The sequence below is a fragment of the Heteronotia binoei genome, chromosome 3, assembly GCF_032191835.1.
Source record: "Heteronotia binoei isolate CCM8104 ecotype False Entrance Well chromosome 3, APGP_CSIRO_Hbin_v1, whole genome shotgun sequence".
In the NCBI taxonomy this organism is placed as follows: domain Eukaryota; kingdom Metazoa; phylum Chordata; class Lepidosauria; order Squamata; family Gekkonidae; genus Heteronotia; species Heteronotia binoei.
Window position 1 is genome coordinate 95,717,751 of NC_083225.1, and position 25,860 is coordinate 95,743,610.

The 25,860-nt window shown below is 39.6% G+C and overlaps 1 protein-coding gene across 2 annotated transcripts; it reads left to right on the top strand.

Annotated features, from left to right (window-relative positions):
• Positions 1-7,818: 7,818 nt before the first annotated feature.
• LCA5L (lebercilin LCA5 like) lies at positions 7,819-25,654 on the top strand. 2 transcript variants are annotated; one of them, XM_060234230.1, is made up of 7 exons: positions 7,819-8,300; positions 10,118-10,623; positions 13,176-13,313; positions 14,678-14,771; positions 17,946-18,046; positions 23,918-24,041; positions 24,660-25,654. In XM_060234230.1, exons 1-7 carry the CDS (start codon positions 7,850-7,852, stop codon positions 25,406-25,408), a joined length of 2,163 nt encoding a protein of 720 aa, XP_060090213.1. In that variant the 5' UTR covers positions 7,819-7,849; the 3' UTR covers positions 25,409-25,654. The 2 variants fall into 2 exon arrangements, with proteins under 2 accessions (XP_060090213.1, XP_060090214.1); XM_060234231.1 differs by lacking the exons at positions 14,678-14,771; positions 17,946-18,046.
• The last annotated feature ends 206 nt before the right edge of the window (positions 25,655-25,860 follow it).

The following is a 25,860-nucleotide window of genomic DNA, read 5'->3' on the forward strand; positions in this document are numbered from 1 at the left end:
CCTTTCCTTTTTTAAAGATAGCATTTCACATAATAAACAGATTCCAGTGTACTCCAAAAAGCTGGCCAACATTGATGCCCTCCCAATTCTAAAGCAAGCATTACTGCTATTTCTCCAAGTACAGTGTGGGAGAGGAAAACTCATCATATTATGACAAGAGTTGCCAAATCCAGTTCAAGAAATATCTGGGGACTTTGGGGGTGGAGCCAGGAGACATTGGGGTGGAGCCAGGAGCAAGGTTGTGACAAGCATAACTGAACTCCAAAGGGAGTTCTGACCATCACATTTAAAGGGACCACACACTTTTTAAATGCCTTTCCACCACTGGAAATAATGAATAGGGGCACCTTCTTTTGCGGCTCATAGAATTGGATCCCCTGGTCCAATCTTTGGAAACTTGGAGGGTATTTTGGAGAGAAGCACTGGATGCTATGCTGAAAATTTGGTGCCTCTATCTCAAAAAACAGCCCCCCAAGCCCCAGATACCCGTGAATCAATTCTCCATCATACCCTATGTGGGAATCGGTCTTCACAGGGAATAATGGAGTGTCCAGCAAACATTCCCCCCTCCCCAGGGCCAGCGCATGGGAGTAGGCCAAGTAGACGGCTGCCTAGGAGCGCCACTTTGCCTTGGGGCTCCATGAGGTGCCCCCTCTCCCACTGTGGCTGCTTCCCAACCTAGCTGAGGGTTGGAAAGCCTCGGTGAGGTCGGGGAGACAGCAGGCGTGCTAAGAGCTCGCTGCCATGCCCCCCCCCCCCCGCCTTGGCAAGTGTGCTCAGTGCCACTCAGAGCCAGCAAGCCTGCTGCCTTTTCAACCTCGTCGAGGCTTTCCAAGCCCCCTCCCCGATTTCTGATGACCCTGAAGTGGGAGGAGGGTCTCCAAACTGGAGGATCCCCTGCTCTACCTGGGGATTGGCAACTCTATATTATGAATATGTGCAAGGAAAAGAAATGCAAGTACTAATTTACAACAAAACCAAAAAGCAGTCTTGTGGCAATTTACAGACTAGGAGATGTCCACTTTAATGGACTGGAACCCACCAAATCAGACCCATGAACTGTGTCATTAGATGCTAGATTTATACATGTGGACTAGAAAAAATAGTAAACAGTAGTATGAAAAGAACATGAAATTATATGCCAGATAAGCACAGCAACCAATTCCAATGATAGTAATTTGCAACATTTTTTTAGGTAAATTAAACTAATGACAGCAAAAAAAATGTTTTATTGTTCGAACCTGGATTAATAAGATCTAGATCCTTATACGTTCTAAAGTGTAGTTAAGGTTTTTAAGTAACACTTTAAACTTTGATACTATCAAGCAGTAGTGATTGGGAGTCCTGGGAAAAGGAAGCAAAAAAAGAGAAGCAAAAAAGAAACAAAAATGGTTCCCTGCCATTCTGTAGTTCAGCAGCACTAATAACTACCTCTCTCTCTAGCTTGATATTTTGCAGATGTTTTGCAATCTAGCTACTCTGAAGTAGTTTTTCCAACATATAATTTTTTGTCAGTGTTTAACTATGTTAGATGGCACTGGGTGCAGCACAGTGGCCCTTAATGCAGCTTGCAATCCACTTGTCATGGTACCATCTGTCTGCAATTTCCCCTGCACCCCATTTTAAACTACTTTTATTGGAGGCTTTGCTACTTTGTTTTATATGGTCCTTAACAAAAGTATTACTCTTTGCCTGTTTTAGGGTTTTTTTTTAAATGGAACCACATGGTCGCTTGCTGTTTTTATCATTTTCAGTATGTCAGTTGAATCAGCTATTTTGCCCTAATTTGGATGAAAAAAAAGATTAGATTCTCTACAACTAAAACATTCCTGAAGATCTTCAGCATCTTGTATGATAGTTATTTAATTGCTTCATTTATAATCTATCTCTGTGTGATGTTTTCCACATGGGGATGGGATCTTGTTTCCTTGTAGATACCAACCTCCAAATGGGTCCTGGAGTTCTTTCAGAATTATAACATATTTTCAGATGACCAAGATCAGTTCCCTTAGAGAAAATGGCAGCTTTGGAGGGTAGACTCTATGGTATCATAGTGTCTCTGATTTGTCATCCCTCCCCAAACTCTGCTCTCCTAGGTTTCACCCTTAAATCTTCAGGGATTTCCTGACCTGAAGTTGGCAGCCTGGGTTTCCCAGTTGCTGGTATGGCTGCAGATAAGAGCAGCCATAATGGAGCTTCCACGTGGCAGGTTTCCCTGCAGTTTCCCTGCCCCAGTCCTCCAGCAGCAGAAACACTTCCCCTAGGCCACTGGGGCTTTTGCAATTTTTTAAAAGAATACTGTTGTATTGATATACTGTTGTAACTGTAGGTGTATCAGCTTCTCTGAATTCCCAACATCCTTTCTTTTTTTAAAAGTAAAGCTATAGTCTCTTTGATGATGTGCCCTTTTCCTTATACCTCCACAAAGCAAAGGGTTAGAGGCTTAGAAAAAAAAAGCTGAAAATTCAGAGAACTACACATATTGCTATAACATCATTATAATGATATTCTAGGTTTGATTTTTGTGTATAAGTTTTCTGGTGGCTGGTCCCATGAGTCAGGGAAAATAGCTACTATGTGGGCTGGTTTTGGGCCTCAGGTTTTGGCTGAGGCGGTGGACACCGTACTATCTCGCCTCCTTGCTCAAAATGGCCCTCTCTTTGCCCACAGGACCATTAAGATCATGCAGAAGCAAATTTATCTGAACTGCTTTTTCCAGCTGTGGGGTCTTATGTGGGATAATAGTTTATGTTGCCATCATGATAATTTTAAATGATGTTTTAATCCATATTCTAATTGATATTCAATTTTATTGTTAAATCATTTTTGATTGTTTTTATACTACTTGTTACCCGCCCTGAGCCCATTCATGGGGAGGGTGGTTAGAAATTGAAGATAATAAATAAAATTATTTAAAATGCTAATTTTCCTAACCAAACACCAGCCATTTAGGGGGCTTCCCCAAAACTCCAGTGTAAAGCAGGTTTGAGAAAGATCAGAACAAGTCTGGGGAAACCACTGTAGGTGCACAAATGCACTACAACGCTGCAGGAAATGAGAAATGATAACCAACTTGCCTAAAGCATTGAACTTGAAGCAGGTAACCATAGCGGAAGGCTCAAGGTGGATGCAATAAAGACAATATGATACATACAAATAAACAGTGCAGTAAGACTTGATTACATAATTTAATAACAATATTTATTTATTTACTTAAATTTCTGTCCGGGCCTTCACCTGCACAGCAGGGCTCAGGGTCACAACAGTGAACAACACTAATTCCAACAGTTTAAAACGTTAAAACATAATTACAAATACAGAACCTACAATTCAGATGGCAATCTACCAATTTATAAGAATTCAAAAGTACTATCCGTATGAATGCTCAGCTAATACAAGTCCTAAAATTTAAAAAACCACATCCGATAAAAATACAAAAGACAAGAAAACTGTCTAAATTTTAAGACTAACTTCTTCTTCTTCTTCTTGGCTTTGCTTCGCGAACGAAGATCCAAGAAGGGTGCAATAGTCCACGTCTGCTGCAGGCTCGCTCTAACTACAATATCTGCAAAACTACAATCTCCCTTCGCTTTCTAAAAAGAGTAATCTTGAACTACCCCATATTTTTTTTATATCAGATTTCCTATTTGTTAAGAGTTTGTTGTTGTAAAGCACAGTAACACCTGACCCTGTCCAACTGTTCTCCTTTTCAAAACTCTATGAAAGGATTACTGGGAAACCAGAATCTTCGCCCCCTTTTGATGTTTCTTAGACTACACGTCCCATGATTCTCAGAGAAGTTCTTCGGTTGCCACAGTAACAGGGAGCTGAAAACAACTTCTTCCGCCAATGCTTTCAACTGTACCAGGTAACGTGAACGCAGCGGTAGGGATAGAACTTCTTTCTGTACGGAAGAAGGAAAATTGAAGTTTAGTGAAGCTCTAGCGTGTGGGGAGAAATCGTGCTGTTACTGGGTATGAGAGGCTTGGGAAGTAATACACGGAGGGAATACGACCTGTGGAAGTTTTTCTTCGGGTGCAGCGGAAGGGAAACAGCCCTCGCTCGCTCTTTTTGCCGTCAAGTCGCAGTGGACATATAGCGTCCCCATAGGGTTTGGATGCGGCATTTCTCACATTGGCACGTAGTCACCACGGCAGAGAAGAGAGTGCTCATGCCTCTGTGAGTTAGCAGCGTTATGTACGCATCTCCATGGTTCACTGAAGTCATACAAAAACAGCTTTTCCTAAATTATTATTCATCTGATTTTTAAAACTTTTGTCACCTTATGTCATTAGAGCCTGCTGAATGTTTCAGCTAGCAGTTTGCCTTTGTCAGAACTACTTTGATAATGTGCTTCTTTTCCATCTCCTTTTCAGTTATTTTTTCTCCCACCCTCTTTAAGTGCTGCATAATATCCTAGCCGTTTTGCTTTTATTATCCTGCATAGCTTTTCTTCATTTTCCTCAGCCAGTTTTTCTGTAATTTCATGTTTGTGAATACATTTCACAGCCTTTTTATTTAATGCTTTCTTCTGCTCAGCCTTTCCAAAATGAAGAGCTATTGATGTTTATTATGTCTCTTGTATACAAATTGACCGTTCATCAAGCTAAGCAAGTTTTTAAAGGTGTTGAAGCTCATGCTTAGAACTTAGGAACTCTGATTCTTTCTGGAATGTAGTGGCAAGGAATAAGAACTTAGAAAAAGCCAGACTGGATCAGACCAAAGGCTCATCTAGTCCACCATTCTGTTCACTAGGGTTGCCAAGTCTAATTCAAGAAATATCTGGGGACTTTGGGGGTGGCGCCAGGAGACTTTGGGGGTGGAGCCAGGAGACTTTGGGGGTGGAGCCAGGAGGCATTAGGGGTGGAGCCAAGATCAAGGCTGTGACAAGCATAATTGAACTCCAAAGGGAGTTCTGGCCATCACATTTAAAGGGACAGCACACCTTTTCAATGCCTTCCTTCCATAGGAAATCATGAAGGATAGGGGCACCTTCTTTTGGGGCTCATAGAATTGGACCCCCTGGTCCAATCGTTTGGAAACTTGGGGGGTATTTTGGGGAGAGGCACTAGATGCTATATGGAAAATTTGGTGCCTCTACCCCAAAAAACAGCCCTCACAGAGCCCCAGATATCCGTGGATCAATTCTCCATGATTTTCTATGGGAATAAATCTCCATAGGGAATAATAGAGTTCCCAGCAGACATTTCCCTCCCCTCCCCCCGCTTGCTGACGACCCTGAAGCAGGGGGAGGGCCTCCAAACCGGGGATCCCCTGCCCCCACCTGGGGATTGGCAACCCTACTGTTCACAAAGTGGCCAATCAGCTACTTCTAAGAACCCCACAAACAGGATTAAAAAGGTAAAAGTAGTCCCTGTTCAAGCGCCAGTCGTTTACTGCAACAGAATTATCCTTCCTGTGCTCCCCAAGTTATCTCAAGAGGCATACTGCTCCTGGTACTGGTAACTGGAGGGAATATTCATCATGATTAATAGCCATTGATAGCCCATTCCTTCATGAATTTGGCCACTCCCCTTTTAAAAGCCTTCCAAACTTGGCAGCCATGACCACATCCTGTGGCAGAGAGTTCCACAAATTAGCTATCTGCTGTGGGAAGAAACACTTCCTTTCATTGGTCCTGAATCTCCCACCCTTCAGCAGATGACATTGGACTCTAGTATTATGGAAGAGGGAGAAAAGTTTTTCTCTATTTACCTTCTCCACTATGCGTAATTTTATAAACCTCTATGATGTGTCCCCGTACTTTCCTTTCTTCTAGGCTAAACAACTCTAAGCATTTTAACCAATCCTGTTAGGGCTGCTGCTGTACCCCCCTGATAAATTTGGTTGATCTTTTTGCACCTTTTACAAGTTGTACAATATTCTTTTTAAGGTGCAGTGACCAGAACTGTATACAATATTCCAAGTGTGGTCTCAACACAGATTTGTGTAAGGGCAATATGATAGTGGCAGTTTTATTTTCCATTCCTGGTCTAATTATGGTTTGTACAGAATTTGCATATTTCACAGCAGCTGTGCACTTGGTCCACATTTTTATCACGCTATCTACTACCACCTCTTCCTTGGTCTGTTGCTGTCAGCTCAGATTATATCAGTCTATGTGTGAAGTCATGATTATTTGCCCCAATATGCATCACTTAAAGTTGAAGAGCACCAGTTCCAGTATAAATCCCTGAGGGACCCTGCTGCTCATATTCCTCCATTACCAGAACTGACCATTTAGTCCTACTCCTTGCTTCGTGTTTTTTTAGCCAATTTCCAATACATAAGAGGACTTGTCCTCTTATCACATGACCCTGGTTCATTCAGGAGTCTTTGGTGAAGGATGTTGTCTTCAACTTTAAGTGATGCATATTGGGGCAAATAATCATGACAAATCAAAATAAACCATGTCTGCCAGCTCATTCCTGTCCACGTGTTTATTGACATTTTCAAAGAACTACAAAAGGTTAATGAGATAGGACTTGTCTTTGTAGAAGCCAGCAGGGCTTGTCCTAATATGCTTGACAATTTTATATTTCATAATGCTTTCCATCAATATACCTAGAACAGATGTTAAGCTAACTGGCCTGTAATTTTCTGGACCCCTCCCCCCCATGGAATCCCTTTTTGAAAATGGAAGTTACATCGTACAGAGGCTGATTTTAGGAACATGTTGCATATCAGAAGTTTCGTATTTGAGTTCTCTAAGAAGTCTAGGGTAGATATCATCTGGTCCTGATGATTTGTTAGCTTGCAATTTGTCTATAAGTTCTAGAACTTCTTCCCTTGTCACCACTATTTGTCTAAACTCATCCTCCCCTCCTATAAACATCCATTCAGGAAGAGGTATTTGCCTTATATTTTCAGCAGTGAAGATGGATGAGAAGAATAAATTTAGTTTCTCAGCAATTACCTTATCCTACTTCAGTACTCCTTTATTTCCGTTATCTAATGGTCCAACTGCTTCCCGAGAACCAGTTTTCTGCTTCTAATGTATTTAAAGAATTCTTTATTGTTGGTCTTTATGCTTTTAGTGATATGGTCCTCAAAATCCTATTCTCCATCCCTAAGTGTCTGCTTGCATTTCCTTTGTGTTGGTTTTTCTGTCTTGTTTGGGTAAATCTTCCAGTTTCTGAAATAAACCTTTTTCAGTCTAATAGCTTCCCTCATCCTGCTTGTTAGTCATGCTAATAACCTCTTAGATCATGAACGGCCTTTCCTGACCTGTGGTATACATTCTAATGAAGCCTCTAGTATGAAGGTTTGGAGTAACCCCCCAGACTTTTCAAGTAATTTGACCCTCTTGACTGTTCCATTCAACTTAGTTTTTTTAACCAGATTTCCAATCTTAGGAAAGTTTCATATTTTGATGTCACATATGGTTGTGTTGGAGTTCCCTTGTACTTTGCACATGAATAATTTGTCACCACCCTCCATAGTATTTTCCTTGTGACAGATAGCCTGAGGGAAGAATTTCTCATGTAATCTTAAATACTGGGCCACATATTTGATATAAATATTATTAGCTCCCTTCCCCCAAGAGATCAGAGGCCAGACCTTATACAATACAGTGCTGGAAACATGTACTCTATCATACAAATGCATCCCATATTCAGAAAATAAATCATGTAATAAATTAGACCTATGTTATGAAGGTGCATTGGTATGGAATCAGAGGAGGGAGAGAGAACTACTTACCAGAGAATAAAGGAGGAATCCTAGAGTTAACAGTAACATAACATGATTTCCAGATCTAATTTATATATATTGTTATTCCCCACCACCACCATTTTATAAATAACTGGCAATCTTTCTGTCTTTCAGTAGATTATGTCTCTTGATCACTATGTACTCTAACAACGGAATCACGGGTTCAGATGACTGTTTCCTCCGTTTTATAGTCCAAGAAGATGATGAATGTGAACGACATGCAAGAAATGAAAGCCTAAGTGATTCTCCTAACAGAATCTATAAGGGCACCCAAAGCAACAGTCATAATGAAGTTAATAATTGTAGCAAACATACCAGTCAGTGTGGAAGTGGATGTTTTCAGCTTGATCATTCCAATGACTTTCATGCTGATGCTTCAAGAAGAGCAAGCAGCAATAGTAGCAGCTGTTCAGAACAGAACAACTGTGGAAATTCTCAAAAGTGCTATTGTGAAGACTTTCACACAGACTCATCAGGAAGTGTTAGTAGTAACAGTAGTAGAAACAGCAGCAGTCATTTAGACCAACAAGAAACCAAAAAGGAGCAATTACCAAAGAAGAAAAAGGGAAATGGTCACCAGGCAAAAGGTAAGATATTTGGCAGCATGACAGATTACTGTTACATTCATGAAGTTCAGGGTTTTGCTAGCATATTGACTGTTGTGGTGTTTTTATTTATTTATTTTTATTTATTTATTTTTGCTGATTTCTAGTCCGCCCTTTCCTAGGTTGGGCTCAGGGTGAATTACAACATAATAAAATAGTTAAAATCACATCATAAGACAATTAAATTTAAGTTAAAACCATTACAATGAAATAAAATAAAGCAGCATCAGTGTGCAGATATGCACATCCTTCACAGATTGAAATACAGGATGCAGTCAGTGTGGTCGGTGCTTCTTCACTTTTATTGGTAAAGTGTCTGACATCTTTGCTTGCATCTACATACCTGGAAACCAACTCTGTAATAAGAAAAGAGTATTAAATTAATGTGCTATACCATTACATATTCATGACCATATTTGCTGTCATATTTTGCATATTGGAAGCTAGGATATTGCTTAGATTGTCGGACTAGGACTAGGGAGAGCTGAATTCAAAACCCCATTACCTCACTTTATGACTTTGGACCAGACAGGATCTTACAGCTTCATGTATCATACTTTATGAGAATAAAAGGGGGACACACCTTAGATGAAGGGTAGGGCATAAAATTTCAGAGCTGTGATAAAAAAAAAAAGGAAGAAAACATGGCAGCAGCTATTGTATCTGTTTCTGTGTGTGTGTGGGGGGGAATAGTAAAAATGTGCCAAGTGAGTTAAATGGGTTATTGTGGTAATATACTAGGAAGTGGTAGTATACTAAGACCGGAGAAGAATGATTTAAAGCTACCTTTTATCCTAGCTCATTGTTATATATCATTTAACATAGTTCATTATGAGAAAAGGTCAATGGCCTGTATACTGTCCTTTGAGTCAGCAAAGTTTGAAGCCTTTCTCAAGCCTGAGAAGCCTTTGTCCAATTTAAATGGTTCTTCCACCAGAAGAAAAGCCACAGGTTGAAAGAAGGCTGCTTGGGCTGCAGGAAGACTATAAACTGCTGAGCAGAGTGGCAGGATATAGGCCATTTTGTTAGATTAAAAGAGATCCCCTGAATTTATTTTGTACATTATCCACAAATAAATCTCCAAAGAATACTGAACTCTTAATTGATTTATTTGTGGACTGTCTTCCAGCCACAAAAGTCCACCACCATCAACTGGTTGATGAATTTGAGGTCTAGGAATTAAGTATAGCTTCCACTCCTACCATTAACAAACCCTTGATATTTGGAAAGATGCTAAAGCATTATTTTTTGATTTTGTACCTGGCTATTTTGACTTCGTAGTGTCTTTAAACAAAAAGGATGTATAGAATTTGTTTAACTGTCATAACCTGTTTTATTTTCTTTGAGGTCTAATAGTAGTAACTAGTCTGTATAGGCTATTGAAATTTGAATGCTCCTGTTGGTTACCCCGCAGTGTTCATACCTGCCTCTTTCTACCAACAGCTTACAATGGTTCTTTATCTGATTATGAGGATGAAGAGGGTTTTTCAGAGAGGTGTCCATGAAGCAAAAAGTACTGTTCTGAGAATCTCAAAATGTGTTTATAATAGAGCCATAACTTTTTGAAAGAATTATTAATAGAGATAAGGTATCAAGAGATAAACTGTACAAAACAGGTAAATGAAAATGTCTATGCAGTGGATATGAAAGTCTAAAATATTCAAACATTCATTTGCATTAAATTCATTGTTTCTGAAATGTAATTGATACCCAACAATATTATTCAATAGGCCTAGAAATTATATAATTTGTGTCTTATTTCTCTGGTCTTATACTGTTTTGGTTTAATTTGAACATAGGAGGAAAGAAACAACCTAAAAAGAAACAACAGCAAAAGACCTCTTTTGCTTATTACAGTGTTGTAAATTCCCAGAAGAATAATGTGGCCCATCGTATATTGTCAGCCAGACTTCACAAAGTTAAGGAACTGAAAAATGAAGTGTGTGTTTTGAAGAATAAATTGGAAGCATCCAATATGGAAAACCAGCTTTTGAAGCGTGTTCAGTACCGACATTTAAAAGCAATAGCAAAATATGAAAATGCAGAGACTAACCTGCCTGATCTGTTGGAGAAACACAGTCGAGAAGTGAGGACTCTAAGAATACTTCTCAGGAAGTCTCAGGAACAGGAGCGCAGTGCATCCAGGAAACTTAGAGAAGTTGAAATACAACTGTTAAAGACAAAAGACGCTTTTCAAGCACTGCAGAAACTGTGTGAAGACAAGCATCTTGCTGAGAGAGAGGAACTTCAGCACAGATTAACAGCCCTTACTGAAAGAATGGAAGCCAGTGATAAGAGAATTCAGGTAATATTCAGCGTACTACTGCATTTTCACAACTGAACTATTCTATGTGAGGATGATGCTGGAGTTCTAATGTATTGCTCCAATGCAGCTGCTGCTTGGGTGTGTCATGGGAGCACCCTTTCAGATGGGAAATACTGTGATTTTCCTAAAATGAGGGCAAATTAAATAGTGTTACTCAAGCCTGAGTATGAGTAACTGATACCAGAGGGTGTTATTTCTAGATAAGCATGCTTGGGACCACAGTCTTAATCTCAATTCTTTGTTAAATGAAATGTTCATGAGAAAAACACCCTATTACTGCCAAAATCTTTTGGGAGGGGATCATTCATCAAGTATAATTTTTGAATTAGTAGTATATCTAAATGCTGGACAGCCGAATGAACCTGAGGTATGTGTCAGGAGGTTATATAGAGCATGACATTCAGTAAACTATCCTAAACTTACAGCATGCACAGATATACACACATATGATTCTAGCTGGAGGAAGTCTTCTATTCACTTCAGTGTCCAAGGAACCTTGCATACCAGATTTTCAAGCCTTCCCAGCTAATGCCTATACTAGCTGCTAGGGAAAGAAGAGTATTTTTTCTAGACTTCATAAGAGGCAGAGAAAGACTCATGTGTGATCACAGCCAGTATGATTTAGTAGTGAAAGGGACTAGGACTGAGGAGGCTAGGATTCAAATCTTCACTTAGTTATGAAACTCATTGTGATGACATCTCCAGATTAACAACCCCCCCCCCCCATTTTCTCTTGCTGGTTCACTGAGTGGCAGTGGGGGTGGGGGTGTTTTGGTGGGGGTTTGTGCAGCAGAACTGGGCAAATGTGCCTGCTGCTTAGGATCCTGGCTGTCACTTTCTCAGCCTGACCTATCTCACAGGGTTGTTGTGAGGGTGAAATGGGAGGGGAACTACAATGTATGTTGCCTTGAGCTCCTTAGAGCAGGGGTGGCCAACGGTAGCTCTCCAGATATTTTTTGCCTACAACTCCCATCAGCCCCAGCCAGCATGGCCAATGGCTGGGGCTGATGGGAGTTGTAGGCAAAAAAAAATCTGGAGAGCTACCGTTGGCCACCCCTGCCTTAGAGGAAGGGCTGGGTAAAAACGGATTAGATTTTACATCTGCCTGTACCTAGAATATGAATCAATGACTTTCCTGGGTTCAGCTGAAGCTGAACCCAGCGAAGACAGAGGTCCTTTGTGTGGGTCACGGCGTTCTGGGAGGGGAAATAGCTCTCCCGGCCTTCGACGGTGCGCCATTGAAAGCAGCGCACCAGGTAAAGAGCCTGGGTGTTTTACTGGAGCCTTCATTATCAATGGAGGCCCAGATAGCAGCCACTGCCAAGTCAGCATTCTTCCATCTGAGGCGGGCAAGGCAGTTGGCCCCCTTCCTAGAACGTTGGGACCTCGCAACAGTGATCCATGCAACAGTCACCTCAAGATTAGACTACTGTAATGCCCTCTACTTGGGGCTACCTTTGTGCCGGACCCGGAGGCTGCAGCTAGTGCAGAACGTGGCAGCCAGGCTGTTGCTGGGACTCCCGAGATGGGAGCACATACGGCCAGGGCTACGTGGACTGCACTGGCTGCCAATTACATACCGGATCCAGTACAAAGTGTTGGTCATTACCTTTAAGGCCTTATATGGCCGAGGACCGGCCTACCTGAGGGACCGTCTCTCCCCATATGAACCCCAGAGGGCACTGAGGTCAGCCGGGAAAAATAAGATGACTATCCCTGGGCCGAAAGAGATCAAGCTTCAGAACACCCGAGCACGGGCCTTTTCAATCGCGGCCCTTGCCCTATGGAACCAGCTTCCTGAGGAGGTGCGGGCCCTGCGGAACCTTGGTCAGTTCCGCAGGGCCTGCAAGACCGCCCTCTTCAAATTAGCATACACGGACTGCTGAATAATGCTGTTAACCAAGGGTCTGCCAACACGGTCCTGTCTAAGGACCTATGTCATCATGAAAATTATGCAAACTGACAGAAATTAGCGTCAAAATGCCATTATTACTGTCAGATTAAATTAAATTATATAATTTTAATTATATTGACTGGTTTTTAAAGGATGTTAAATTTAAAGTTTTTATATTTATTATTGTATGTTTATGAAATGCTGTTAGCCGCCCTGAGCCTGCCTAGGCGGGGAGGGCGGGATACAAATAAAATTTTACTTACTTACTTACTTACTTTTTATGGAAGCTATTGCTTAATTTATTTCTAACACAACTTTCTATTACTAGGATACTGAATATCTTCAAAAATATATAATCCTAATTTACAGAGTGTTACAGCTGGGTTGGTCTTGGTCAGTATTTGGATGGGAGAATACCAAGGAATACCAGGGTCATGCTGCTGAGGCTGGCAATGGGAAACTACCCTTGAGCATCTGTTTCCTTGAAAACCTCAATTGTGATATGATGGCAAAAATAAATTAAGTGATGGGCTCCCAAAGAAGTCCATTAAAATTTCCAGTTTTATATGATACTTTGTTCTGTAAATTGTTAATAGGGATGAAATAAAGCAGACTGTCATACTTGTTATATCTTCAGGGTCTAGAAAAGCAGCTGATGATGAATAATATCTCCTTTAGTCATCAGTTAGCTGTTGAGAAGAAAAAGACAGTTGAAGCTCAGATGATCACCACAAATCTTCAAATGGAAGTTAAGTCACTTAATCAAAAAATTAAGGTATTTAAGGCTTAAATTATGTATCTTTTACTATAAATATGTATTGCATTTAATATGCTCATTGTGGAACACAGTAAGAAAAGAAGCTGCTTTGGAAGTTTGTATTACACTGAAACCATAACAATGGGTAAAATCCTGTTCTGCCATTGGTTGAACTTTCCTTTGGTGTAAGGAAATTTCTGACAGCAGAGTTTATTTTGCAGGTGAAACAACCTCATTTTGGCAGAAAGCTTTTTGTGCCAGATGAATGCTCTGCCATTAGTGGACCAGAGTGCTAAGCATGTTTAATATTTTGTAATGACTCTTTAGAGACCAAACTAGTCCTTTTAGCCAGCCTGTCTCAAGCAGTGGGACAGCCACAGTTTCAGGTGGCTTTTTTAACCACATTTCTTCCCATAACCATCATACACTTCTACATCTTGATGGCCAAACACATGTGTTTGTGAGGTTTAATGTGAATGAATTGTTAGTTGAGTAAGAATAATTTTTTATGTTCCAAATGGTTATGTTTGCCTGTTTATAACCAGCTCTTCCCCTGAATAAAGAACTTTCTTACGCTACCATTTACTCTCTAAAGCATCTTGCTGTGATCAGAATCTTAGCAGGTTGCTGGTGGTTTGTCTTTTGACAGCTTTTAAATACTGCTGGGATTTATTTAATTAGTTATAATTGGATTTATAGGCTGCTTTTCAGCCATTGGCTTCATAGTGGCTTCTATAGCAATAATTAAAATACAGAACTATAAAATGCAATGAAAAAATAAGTCAATCCACATTTAAAATTGAGGTGGCACCTCAGACATCAAAAATAGTTATTAAAAAACCCTTGTCCAAACAGATTAATTTTCTGCATTAGCCTGCATTTTTCAAAAGAGGGGGGCAAGCAATTTCTCTGAGAGAGAGGGAGTTACTTTCTGCAGTGCTACCATAGAAAGTTCTCAAAACCCGAAGCTAATTTCACCTAAACTGCCAAATACAAGTCTTAGCTTGCACCAAGGTAGCAGCTGTATCAAGAACAGGAGGTAAACTCTGCAAAGCATCACCATTTTAAGGCTAAGCTGCTTTGAGCCAAGAAGTTAGGCAGATATTAATAGTTTAATAAATATTGAGGTGAATTCAACTAAGCAGGATAGATGGCATCAATGGTTTTTTTTGTAGAAAATGCCCAGCAGGAGTTCATTTGCATATTAGGCCACGTGTGAGCACGTGGCTGCAGCATGGTGGGTTAGGCCAGCCCAAGCCCCGGCCAGCCCAGGTAGAGTTCCACTCCTGTGGGCTCCAGCAGAAAAAAAGCCCCGGATGGCATCATTGCAGTGTGTGTAACACGTTTTACTGTCATTTCTGAAGTATACTATATTTTTGTAGGAAAAAGAACGAGAACTTGGTGTAAGGAATATTTATGCAAACCGGCTGCTTAAAAGTCAACAAGACAAATGTGAGCTCAAGTGTTCCACAAAAGGTAGTTTTATGAGAAGCATTTTAAAAATGTGTCTGCTAGTTTAAAGTGGTATGTAGACTGCTTTGGAAGTTCATGTGTTTAGGTCTGACAGTAATATATCTCTGTAGTGTTTGGTGGGGGGGGTTGCCACTTAAGAGTGCTAGAATAGGGTTGCCTTTACTGTGAAAGCAAAGGGAAGGAGGCAAAAAGGACAGACATTTGAGGAAATTCAGTCCATCTTGCTATATTCAAGAACAACAAAAAATAATGCAATATAATTGAAATGTCTGCTTTACATTCAGAGCAGATAACTAGTAGAGTGATAGTAAGTAATTTCCTGGGCTAGGAAAGAAAGAAACTTATAGGCAGAGCCATCCCATTGTTCTGGGAAGGGAAAATGCCTGCACTCTATAGTCTCCTCCTGTCCCATCTTAATTAGTTGACAGTCCATTAATGCTACCTCCATGTAGACCCAGTAAATCAGCAACTTAGCTGTGGTACAACAATACATTTTAAGTTGTAGGAATAGTTTTGTACTAGGTGATACCAAATTACTTAATAGGTTTTTCATAGATTGCAGTTCTAAGAATGACTGGCCTAATAATGGTTCTCCCACAATTATTTGTTTGTGTGTGGGGGGAGGGGAGGGTTGGCTGTACTATACACAACTAGATGTACAGTTCCCCCAAGTCCTCATACTAAGGAAACGTTCAGAAATTTCTCCTGACTTTTTCTTGGTGAGACCTCAATTTGATGCAACAACAACAGATAAAACAAACAAAAAATCTGGTAACATTAAAGACTAGCAAATTTATTAGAGTATAAGCTTCTATGGACTAGAACCCACTTCATCATATGTCTGATGTGTGTCTTCAGATATCTGTACATGAATATAGAAACTGATGTTTGATCTATGATGGCAACAGGTCTGGAGAAGCGTAATGCATAGAAATGGACAGGCAATTGAATATTTTCATGGCATGGTGTAAATAACACCATCAGCTATTTGCTGCAGATTAAACAATGTTAAAGGAATAGCCAGAGGTATCAGTTTTAAAGTTGGAAGGTTTGATCTTATGTACACAGTAGAGTCAAACAAATCAGTCTCTACACAAAATAATACATGGATGCAAATCAGACATACAAAATAATAGTATTTAGAAACCCATGAGAAAACATTTCAGTCTCCCAGGTCACACTGCTGCTCATCTTAAAGTCATCAGTACACAACAAAATAACATTAAAAGGAGACCCCATCAAATATCAGGGAGTTGTGTTTGTCCAGGTTTCAATCAAGACAAATATTTTCTCACTCCCTACGGGTGCCAAACTAGTAAGTCAAGGAAGATTCTGTTATCAATCAGTCAATCAAATGAACCTTTAATGGCATAGTAATATAATAAAACAGGAATAAACAGTCCAAAAATTAGATGCCTAAAAATATAAAAGAAGGTCATTACCAACCAGGACCCATTGAAATTAAAAAGGTAGAGCAGGCCGGGAGAATAGATCTATGTACTGTATTCTTTAGTCCTTGACTTCCATACACATGACAGAAACTCAGCCACAGATGCAGTGATTTCAGGGGACTTGTCAGATAACAAAATCATTATTGGTCATAGGTTTTGCAGAAGGGGAATGATTCTATTATCAATGGTGATTGTTGTTGCGAATTATTGTGCTTATCTTGTATAAACCGGAGTTTTCATAGACTGTATTAGGATGTGTTTGTGTCTATCTGTCTGCCTATTGATAATACATTTCATACATCTGATGAATGCATACTCTAGTCCAGGGTTTCCCAAACTTTTCTTTCCCATGGCCCAGTAATTTTTACACTTCTCCTTTGTGGCCTAAAATTCGGGGGGGGGGGGGGTAGAGCCAGGAGACTTTGGGGGTGGAGCCAGGAGACAGGAATTATGTCATTTCCTGTGGTGTCACTTCCAGGTCAAGGACCAAGTGATGTCACTTCTGGAGCACATTGAACCAAAACTCCACCTTTTCCTGTGATGTCACTTGCAGGGCATCCCCCCCTAACCTGCCTCTTCTTCTGAAGTAACTTCATTTTCAGAAAAATCTTTATGAAACTCATGCTGAGCCAAAATGGGGGTGGAAAGTGGGTGGTATGCAACTTTTTCATACATTCTCAGGATCCTCTCTTTCCACTTCCACATCTGCATGCACCTATCTGTTTGTCTATTCTTCTGCAGCTTGCAAGCACTCCTAATGCCAATGTTCAATTGTCTGCACCACCTATACGCCCCAACCTCAATAGCACTGGCCAGTGTATGCAGTTGGGAGTACTGTTGCCATTGCCATCAGGAATGCTAGCACTGTGTACCACTCACACTGGGCCCTGGCAGCTGCTCTACCTCAAAATATGCTGACACATTTAGTAGGCCCTTCCTTCAGCTGCTATTACTGGAACCCTGCCTCAAACTACAACCAAGCCTGCTTGGTTTCAAGAAAATCTTTTGACAGCTATTTTTCATACTTTTCCTTGGCTAAACACTGGGAAATTGCTGTCAGTCTGAGTAGTCAATACTGACTTTGATGAACCAAGGATCTGATTCAGTATAAGACAGTTTCATGTAATTTCATGTGAACACATTTACCCTTTTGTCGGTCCAGAATATATATGTGAAAATTCTCCATTGTAGGTAGTAATAGTATGAGATTGCACTATACTTACGCCTATAACCCGCCCTGAGCCTGCCTTGGTGGGATGGGTGGGATAGAAATCCCATCAAATAAATGATTTAATGGAACTAATGATATTTAATTACAGACAGGTTTCTACACTGTGCATCACCTTTACTGAATGGGCACAGGATGCCCAATATTCTAGAACCTGATTTGTCTGTACAGAGGGGCCACAGCCCAGAAATCAGCAGACTGTTGTAGTATAAGTGGAGGTCCCCCTCCCCCTTCTTGGCAAAGTGACCACGGTTAAATTCCCCCCATCACTCTTCCGATAAGTTCAAGGAAGGAAATTCATAGACATTGTTGTATTCCTCTGTAGAACTAGGCACATGTATATTATTAAAGTTGCAGTAATAAAGACTGGGTGTAAGTATATGTAGATAGGGTCAGGCTGCATGTCAGTGATCTTTTTGAGGTTTTACAGTTATTGCATTTTATGTTCGTTTTTTTAAAAAAGTTAAATGTTTTTCATTGTTAATTCCTCCTTTATAGATAATATAAGCAAGACAGTACAAGCAGATAACAATTTTAAAGTAGAAGCAATGACCCCACTTCAAAAGCATGAGACAGAGAAAGGTGCAGTTTTAAAAGAGGTATGATTACAGTTGTCTTCTCAACTCAGAATCCACTGCTACATTATTGTTTCTTCCTGTAATATTAGCACTTTTAACAGTTCTCAGATTTTCTGGAGAGCTTTAGATAATTGAAAATGACATGTTACTTTCCTTATTGCTAAATCTTGGTTGTGCTCCTTTCATGCCAGTATTCCAGGTGTCCCCAGTAGCAGAAGCTCAAGACTTTTCTTCTAGCCTTTGTGTCCATTTTAATTGAGCTATAAAGTAAAGCCTACATGTCTTCAATCAGAGCTGCTACAAGGGCAAGCTGAGCAAAGCTTGAGAGGCACAGAAAAAGTATATCATAACTAAAATAAAAATTGTTTTATTATTACCTTTATTATCTACCCTTTTACAAAAATAATTACTATAAAAGTATAGGAGGCACAATTTTATATTCTTGTCTTAGACACAAATTAGCTAGTTATGGCTCTATCCCCAGTTTTGCTTCTGTGATTTATGAGCTGTGATTCAATCTTAACGTTTACAAGCTTTTGATAGTAAAGTAACTAGAAGAAAATCAAAGGGCTACACCAGTCACTAAGACATAAGGCCAAGCCCGATGGTACAACTAAAGTAAAATATTTTATTATTCAATTAAATTCTCTATGTTGTTCAGTCACACACTCGAGTCTGACTCTTTGCGACCCCATGGACCAAGTCACGCCAGGAACTCCTGTCTTCCACCATCCTCCGAAGTCTGCTCAAATTTGTGTTAGTTACATCAGTAACACTGTCCAGCCATCTCATCTTTTGCCATCCCCTTCTTCTTTTGCCTTCTGTCTTTCCCAGCATCAGGATCTTCTCCAGTGAGTGCTCCCTTCTCATTTGGTGGCCAAAGTATTTGAGCTTCAGCATCTGACCTTCCAGTCAGAGTTGATTTCCTATAGGACTGACTGATTGGATCTTCTTGTAGTCCAAGGGACTCAGGGTTCTCCTCCAGCACCACAGCTCAAAAGCATCTATTCTTCTGCACTTGGCCTTCGTTATGGTCCAACTACTGGGAATACCATAGCTTTGACTATATAGACTTTTGTTGGCAGGGTGATGTCTCTACTTTTTATTATACTGCCCAGGTTTGCCATAGCTGTTCTCCCAAGGAGCAAACATCTTTTAATTTCATGGCTACAATCACCATCTGCAGTGATCTGGGATCCCAGAAATGTGAGGTCTGTCACTATTTCCATGTCTTCCCCTTCTATTTGCCAAGGAGTGATGGGGGTGGATGCCATGATCTTAGTTTTTTTGATGTTGAATTTCAAGCCTACTTTTGCACTCTCCTCTTTCACCCTCAACAAGAGGTTCTTTAGGTTTTCATTTTCTGCCATTAGAGTGGTATTATCTGCATATCTGAGGTTGTTGATGGTTTTCTTGGCAGTCTTAATTCCAACTTGTGCTTTATCTAGAATGGCATTCCGCATGATGTACTCTGCATATAAATTAAATAAGCAGGGTGACAATATACATCCTTGTCGAACTCCTTTTCCTATTCTAAACCAATCAGTTGCTCCATATCCCGTTCTGACAGTTGCTTCTTGACCCTTATAAAAGTTTCTCAGGAGACATGTGAGGTGGGCTGGTACTCCCATTTCTTTAAGGACTTGTCTTTAACATGATTCTCTATAGGTTTCATCAGTAGGCTTTTTCAGGGGAATCTGTAATATATAATATGCTAAGACATTACTGAATTCTCCTTAATGGCAATGGTTAGTTAAAATTATGTAAATAAATTACAATTTGAGCAGAATAGTATCAGTTCAGTTCAGACCTTTATTGGCATAAAAGCAATAATGATTCACAATCAAATGTAGGTACAAAGGCCTGTAGTAAGAACAATACATCATCAATTAAAATGGCAGCCAATAATTAACAGTAGTATGCCTAGATTTAATTTTATAGGCTTCTGCTAAGAAATTCGCAACACATGTAGTAATGCGGGGATTAACATCTTCTAAAAATTAGGTTAGAGTTTTCCTTTTAGTAAATACATTGCGTTGGAGATATTCAGCTAAAAATTGTCTATATTATGAGGCCAGGAAAGGACATTCTAAAATAATATGGGATATAGAATCAAGGACTCCTAATTCACATGGACATAATTTATTTTGGAGAGGGATCTATCTAAACCTACCAAAGAGAACTGTTGATGGGAAGTCATTTAAATGTGCCAGAGTAAAAGTCTGATGATGGAATGGGGAATCTAAAGTAAAAAAATAATGGAGCATCTTCCCATGTCTTTGGAGTATACCTAGATTGGCTGCAGAGCAAACAAAGGGATGTGAGGGGAACAGTTTTTGGTATTTGTGATTCATAAGCCTTAGTTGGATTGTTCTTAAAATATATAGTTCATCACATGAGAAGAGTGTCCACCTCAATACCAAGTTTTTGTAGTTTGTGGGTAAATGTAGAGACCCAAGTAATGATGTGCCTGTCTTTCATCAGGTAGTATAGTAAACTTCCTGAATCCATTCTGAAATGAATTTTTAACCAGAATTTAAAAGTCATAATCCAGGCTCTGGTTTCTAGAAAATGTAAACCTAGCTTTGCACAAATGGATGAGTAGGGGGCACATTTGGGAGCAGACTAATATCAAGGTACAAAACTGTTAAGTATAACTGCTAGCAGAAAAAGCCCAGCCTGAACTTATTTGCACATTAGGTGACACCCATGATGTCACCGGAAGTGATGTTACCCGTTCAATAGGTTACTTTCCACATACTGACACTGAACAGTACAGTGCCATTTGCTGCATTTCACGGATATGTGTTCTCACAGCCCAATGAGAGACCTTGTTTTGCCCCCTCCCCAACACAACTGGAGAGAGAGAGCCACGTGTGGCATAGTGGGCAGCGGCAGGCCCAACTTCTCCCAGGAAGGGGTGCTCGTGGGTGGCTCCATGTCTGTCACTCTCTTCACAAGCCTGTTGGAGGCTGGATGCAGCAGAGAGGTCAGAGCATGCGGTCTGGGAGCGTGTGGCTGTCTAGTGCCTTCCTTCTTCCAGAGACCCTTTTTGAGCCGGAGCCCCAGCCAAGCCAGCCAGAACTGTGTTCCTGTGTATTCCTGCTCAAAGAAAGTCCTGACTGCTAGAGTTTATTCTGTCCTTATGATTGCATGAAGGAAAATGAGGGAGAAAGAAAAACTCCCTGCATGTAAGAGACATTAGATAAATTGTCCAGCACCCAACAGGTTTGGGCTTAATTTTAAAATAATCTTTCTTCTGCCTAGATGAATATTACAAACCTGTCAATCTTGGAGTATTTCTTCAACAGGAGTACAAGATCAGTAACAACTGCTAATGGAAGGACCCTAATATATACCAGTGTTAAATTGATGCAATCTCTATTTTACATAAGCTAATGCAAATCCAGCGACAAATTTAATCCTTAAAGTGTTAGGGTCTGAAGTCTCACAGTCTGAAGTCTTTTTTAGTAACAGCTTCTCATTTTGACAGGTAATTTTTGCACAGCCCTAAAGGTAAAATCAGAGGAACCATATTTTTTCCAGTGGTTTAGCCAATAGGGCACTTGATATTTTCAGTTTAATATTTCTTTTGTATTCTGCAAAGTGTGTTCTTAGGTTCCCTTTGTTTTTCCTGTGTGTGTGTGTTTAGGGTTGATGAGATATTTTATATTGCATGTTATTTTACAACTACTACAATTTCTACAAGCATAATGTCCCTGGAAGAGATCAGTGCCTGGGGAAATTTTTTGATGACTAACACATTTATGAATATTACTATAGACTAGACCAGGGGTGGCCAAACTTGCTTAATGTCAGAGCCACATAGAATAAACATCAGATAGTTGAGAGCTGCAAGACATGGAGATCAGATGTTGAAGGAAGGAAAATAGATTGGGAGAGGGAAGAGAGGTGGAAAGAAAGCAACTTTAAATGCATTCTCCAAGTCACTGGCTGGCTTGAAGAAGTGATTTAAAGAAAGAAATGCCTTCTCCAAACTGGTCAATGGGGTGGTGGGGGCTTCAAGAGCCACACAATATGTATAGAAGAGCCACATGTGGTTCCCAAAACAGTTTGGCCATCCCTAGATTAGATGTTCCCTCAGATTCTTAGTTCTCCTAAAGGTGGGGATGAAAAGTTGGAAAAACCAAGATGAGGGGCAGGCACAGCAAAGGCAGCTGATGATGCTAAGGCAAGGCGAGGGTGCCCAGAGGCATGGAAGTCAAGGATCAGTGGGTCCAAAGGGCAAAGGGGGGGGGGGGAGAAATTGGGGGTTCAAAAATCCCACTGGAGTGTGTGGATCATCAACTGAGGAACCTAGTGGCTGAGCCCCTCTGCTCAAGTTGAGCAGAAGGGCAGGAGCCTCAGAGCCCTGAGTAAGAAACATGCCCCCACTGTTTTCACACTGAGGAATTATTTCTAGTTCCCTTTCCTCTCTGCCTCTCTCTACCTAACTTCCTACTGTGAAGTAAAAACAGCTGTGTGTAAACTGGGGCTCTCTTATTGGCAGCCAGCATTTCCTGTCAAGCTTTGAAGGCTATTATTAGTGTTTCCAAGGCTGCAGAAGTCCATCCCTCCAGTTGCTTTGACAATTGATTGATTGGCACCAGCTTGTCTGCCACATGGAACTGCACAAACTGCATCATTGCAGATGCAATTACACGATCCTCAGCTCTCAAACCAGGCTACTTTTGTGATGAGGTTCATGCCCATCCCTAGTCATAAATATTTGAGCAGTTTCTTTTAAGCTGTAAAAATTGATTGAATGGTAAACTATTCCACATATTTTGGGCGGTGATTGAAATAAAGGTTTGTATAGTTTATCCTGTACCCTTATGACCATGACACCTAAAAAATTAATATTCTTGTCATCCACATGGAGGTAAATTTTAATATTTTTACCCCATACTTGCAGTCAGTCGTTATATTCTAACAAACATCTATGGTCATCTTTTCATTTAAAAAAAGTCTAGAATAGATATTACCAAGGAAATCTCTTTCCATAGGTGTATTGCATCCCATATAAGACATTCTTCCAGTACAGTTCTAGTTGTATATTGAACTGATGGACCTGGATTGTTTTACATGAGGTATAGTACTGTTGAATTATCAACTTGCCTCATAACTTCCAATTCATAATATAAATTCCCCAACAAACACAAAAAGACTGTGTACTTTTTTTTTTAAAGATCAGTTTCAAGGTTTCTAAGAAATTTGAAAATGTCCATCCTTGAGGTAACTGGGTCATAACATGGAGTTGGAACATAGGATGAGCCTTTATTAAGGACCCATAGTTCTTGTTCTGTAAAGATTTGATCAAATAAATTGTAAACTAATATCTCCATCCCAGCTTCGGGTAATGATGCATCTTCTCTTGATGTTTTTTCTTTGCATCTCTAGTATACTTCATATGACCTGGGGCTGTGCATCCTTGTAAAAAACGGATTTTGAAAAGTGGACTTATCTCCTGTGATATTATTATCTTCTGCTGTGCTAGAACTATAGTTTATCCAGAGGATCTGAATAGTTAGTAAAATATACCTTCCTTGTAGACATGTATAATCTTTTAAACATCTATGGATATAGATGTTTACAAGCTTTTGATACTATAGTAATCACTAAAATGATACCATTGCTTTTTCTCTTCTTTAAATCACTACAGGGAGATGAATTGCCATTCTTAAATCAGTGTTAATCTTGGGGAGATTCAAATAGTTTACTGTTTTCCTTAATTTAAGAAAGAACTGAGAATTCCTACATGAAAGGATTGACATCAAAGTGATGCTATTAATATGGAAAATGCCCTAATTATTCACTACTTTGTCACTGTTCATACATATGCAGAAATTAAAAGATGCAAATACATTGTGGTATATTTTCTATGTATTTAAGGAGAAGACAATTCAAGACTCAAAAGAAAAATTATGTGGTGTGCACGAAGAGGCAGCACTAAAAACAGAATTTCATCAAACTGAAAAATTTTCAAAGGAAGACATTTCACATGTAACATGCAAAGGTATGATTATTTCAGGCATTGTATGACTGTATATATATATAAACAAATTTCATGATAAAACTTTTTTAACATTTTAGCCATACTTGTCCATTATACTATAACTATTCAATAGTATATTGGTAACAGGTTTTCCAATATCGTGGGAGAATGATCTGTATATCAGATTTTTCTTTTACATGAAAATGTTTGGACTGACATGCAAATTAGTTGTTAAGTTTGTTGTATATTAAACATATAGTTCTCCTTTCTGTCCCAGGCTAAGCCTCTCAGAGCTGGTACCCTTTACTCTGTATGAAAAAATGCATAAATCAAATCTACGTTTTTTAAAAAGAACTGCTAAAATAAGAGAAGACTCCCCCCTCCCACAACCACTGAAGATACTGGAGCAAGGGAACTGCTCCCATAATCTTTCCTTTACTGTAATAGGAGTAGTTCTCAGTAGAGTCTCATAATGGGTGGTTGCTTCTGTGTACACATTTTGAAAGTGCTTTTTCTGTGTTTACAATAATTTCTAGCTGCTAAATATATAGAATGTGCCTTCAGCTCATATTTCTTATTTTAACTTTTCATTGTCTGACTTCTTAGTCTTTAACTCTTGAAATAATATTCCCTTTCTAGAACTGTTAAGGGAAGAAATACATCCAAAGGAAGAAAAACATTTCAGATGTGAATATCTAGAAGGGCAAAAGAAAAGGAGAGACATGCAAGGGTTAAAAGTTGACATTTTGAAAGATGAGCTTGAAAAATTAATGGGAGAAGGATCATTTCATCCTACTCATGATGTACTGAAAAATAATTTGGAAGAAGTTTTAGTGGAAAAGAAAAACAATGAGGAATGCAAGGAAGATGGTGAGAAAACAGCAAAAGAAACAGATCATGATAAGCTGGCTGCACAAAGACACAAAACATCTAAATTAAAGAAACAGTATGTGTTTTCAGAGGTCATTGAAAATTTGCACCAGGGACTCCCATCATCAGGTCCTGTATCCAACACAAGCAATTTCTACAATAGCAGACAAGTGAGTAGGCAGCAGACTGAAATAAAGGGGGGAAATTCAGTTAGTACTTATGAACCCTCATTTGGTAATGCTACCAAAACACAGGACAATTCAACACATAGTGAGGGACACACTCCTACTTTATCAATGGAGAAGAAGAATACTCTTATGGAAGAACTCTTTGGTCCAAGTTGCATCTTAAAAGGCAGTCATCAAAACTTGAAAGATCTGGGCAAGGGAAAAAAAACTCTGGAGAGTGAAAGGATATATGAAATCTCATATCTCAATGATGGCTTGCAGTGTGGTGATTGCAAACAAACCCAAATAAAGGTTTTCCATGCAACTGCCACTTTGGAAGACCCAAGATAATTCCTGTATTTCTAGGGACTTTCATGTTTTTGCTTTAAAATGTACTCAGTATGTTTAATATATTGAAAAGCTCTGTTACCTACCAAAGCCTTTCTCTCTTAAATCTAATGATCCTTCTAAGATAATTTAAACAAATCTCATGTATTCCTCTGAAGAGGCGGAAATGTTAATATTCCATTGCATGGGAATGTGTGTGCAAGATGTGATAGCAGTTTATACTTTATTAAACATATGTCAGCAGTAAGAATGAAGTCATTATTCTATGACCATACCTCAAAAAAGATACAGCATTGGAAAAATGCAATTAAAATGATTAAGGGGATGGAACACCTTCCCTATGAAGAAAGGTTAAAGAGATTAGGGCTCTTTGTAGCTTGGAGAAATGATGATTGAGGGGTTCCATGATAGAAGTCTACAAAATTATGCATGTGACATAGAATCCCAATACAAGA

Coding starts and splice junctions, on each gene's coding strand:
- LCA5L (XM_060234230.1), top strand. CDS start 7,850: ATGTACTCTAACAACGGAATCACGGGTTCAGATGACTGTTTCCTCCGT. Junction 13,314..14,677: donor CACTTAATCAAAAAATTAAG/GTATTTAAGGCT, acceptor ATATTTTTGTAG/GAAAAAGAACGAGAACTTGG. Junction 14,772..17,945: donor GCTCAAGTGTTCCACAAAAG/GTAGTTTTATGA, acceptor CCTCCTTTATAG/ATAATATAAGCAAGACAGTA.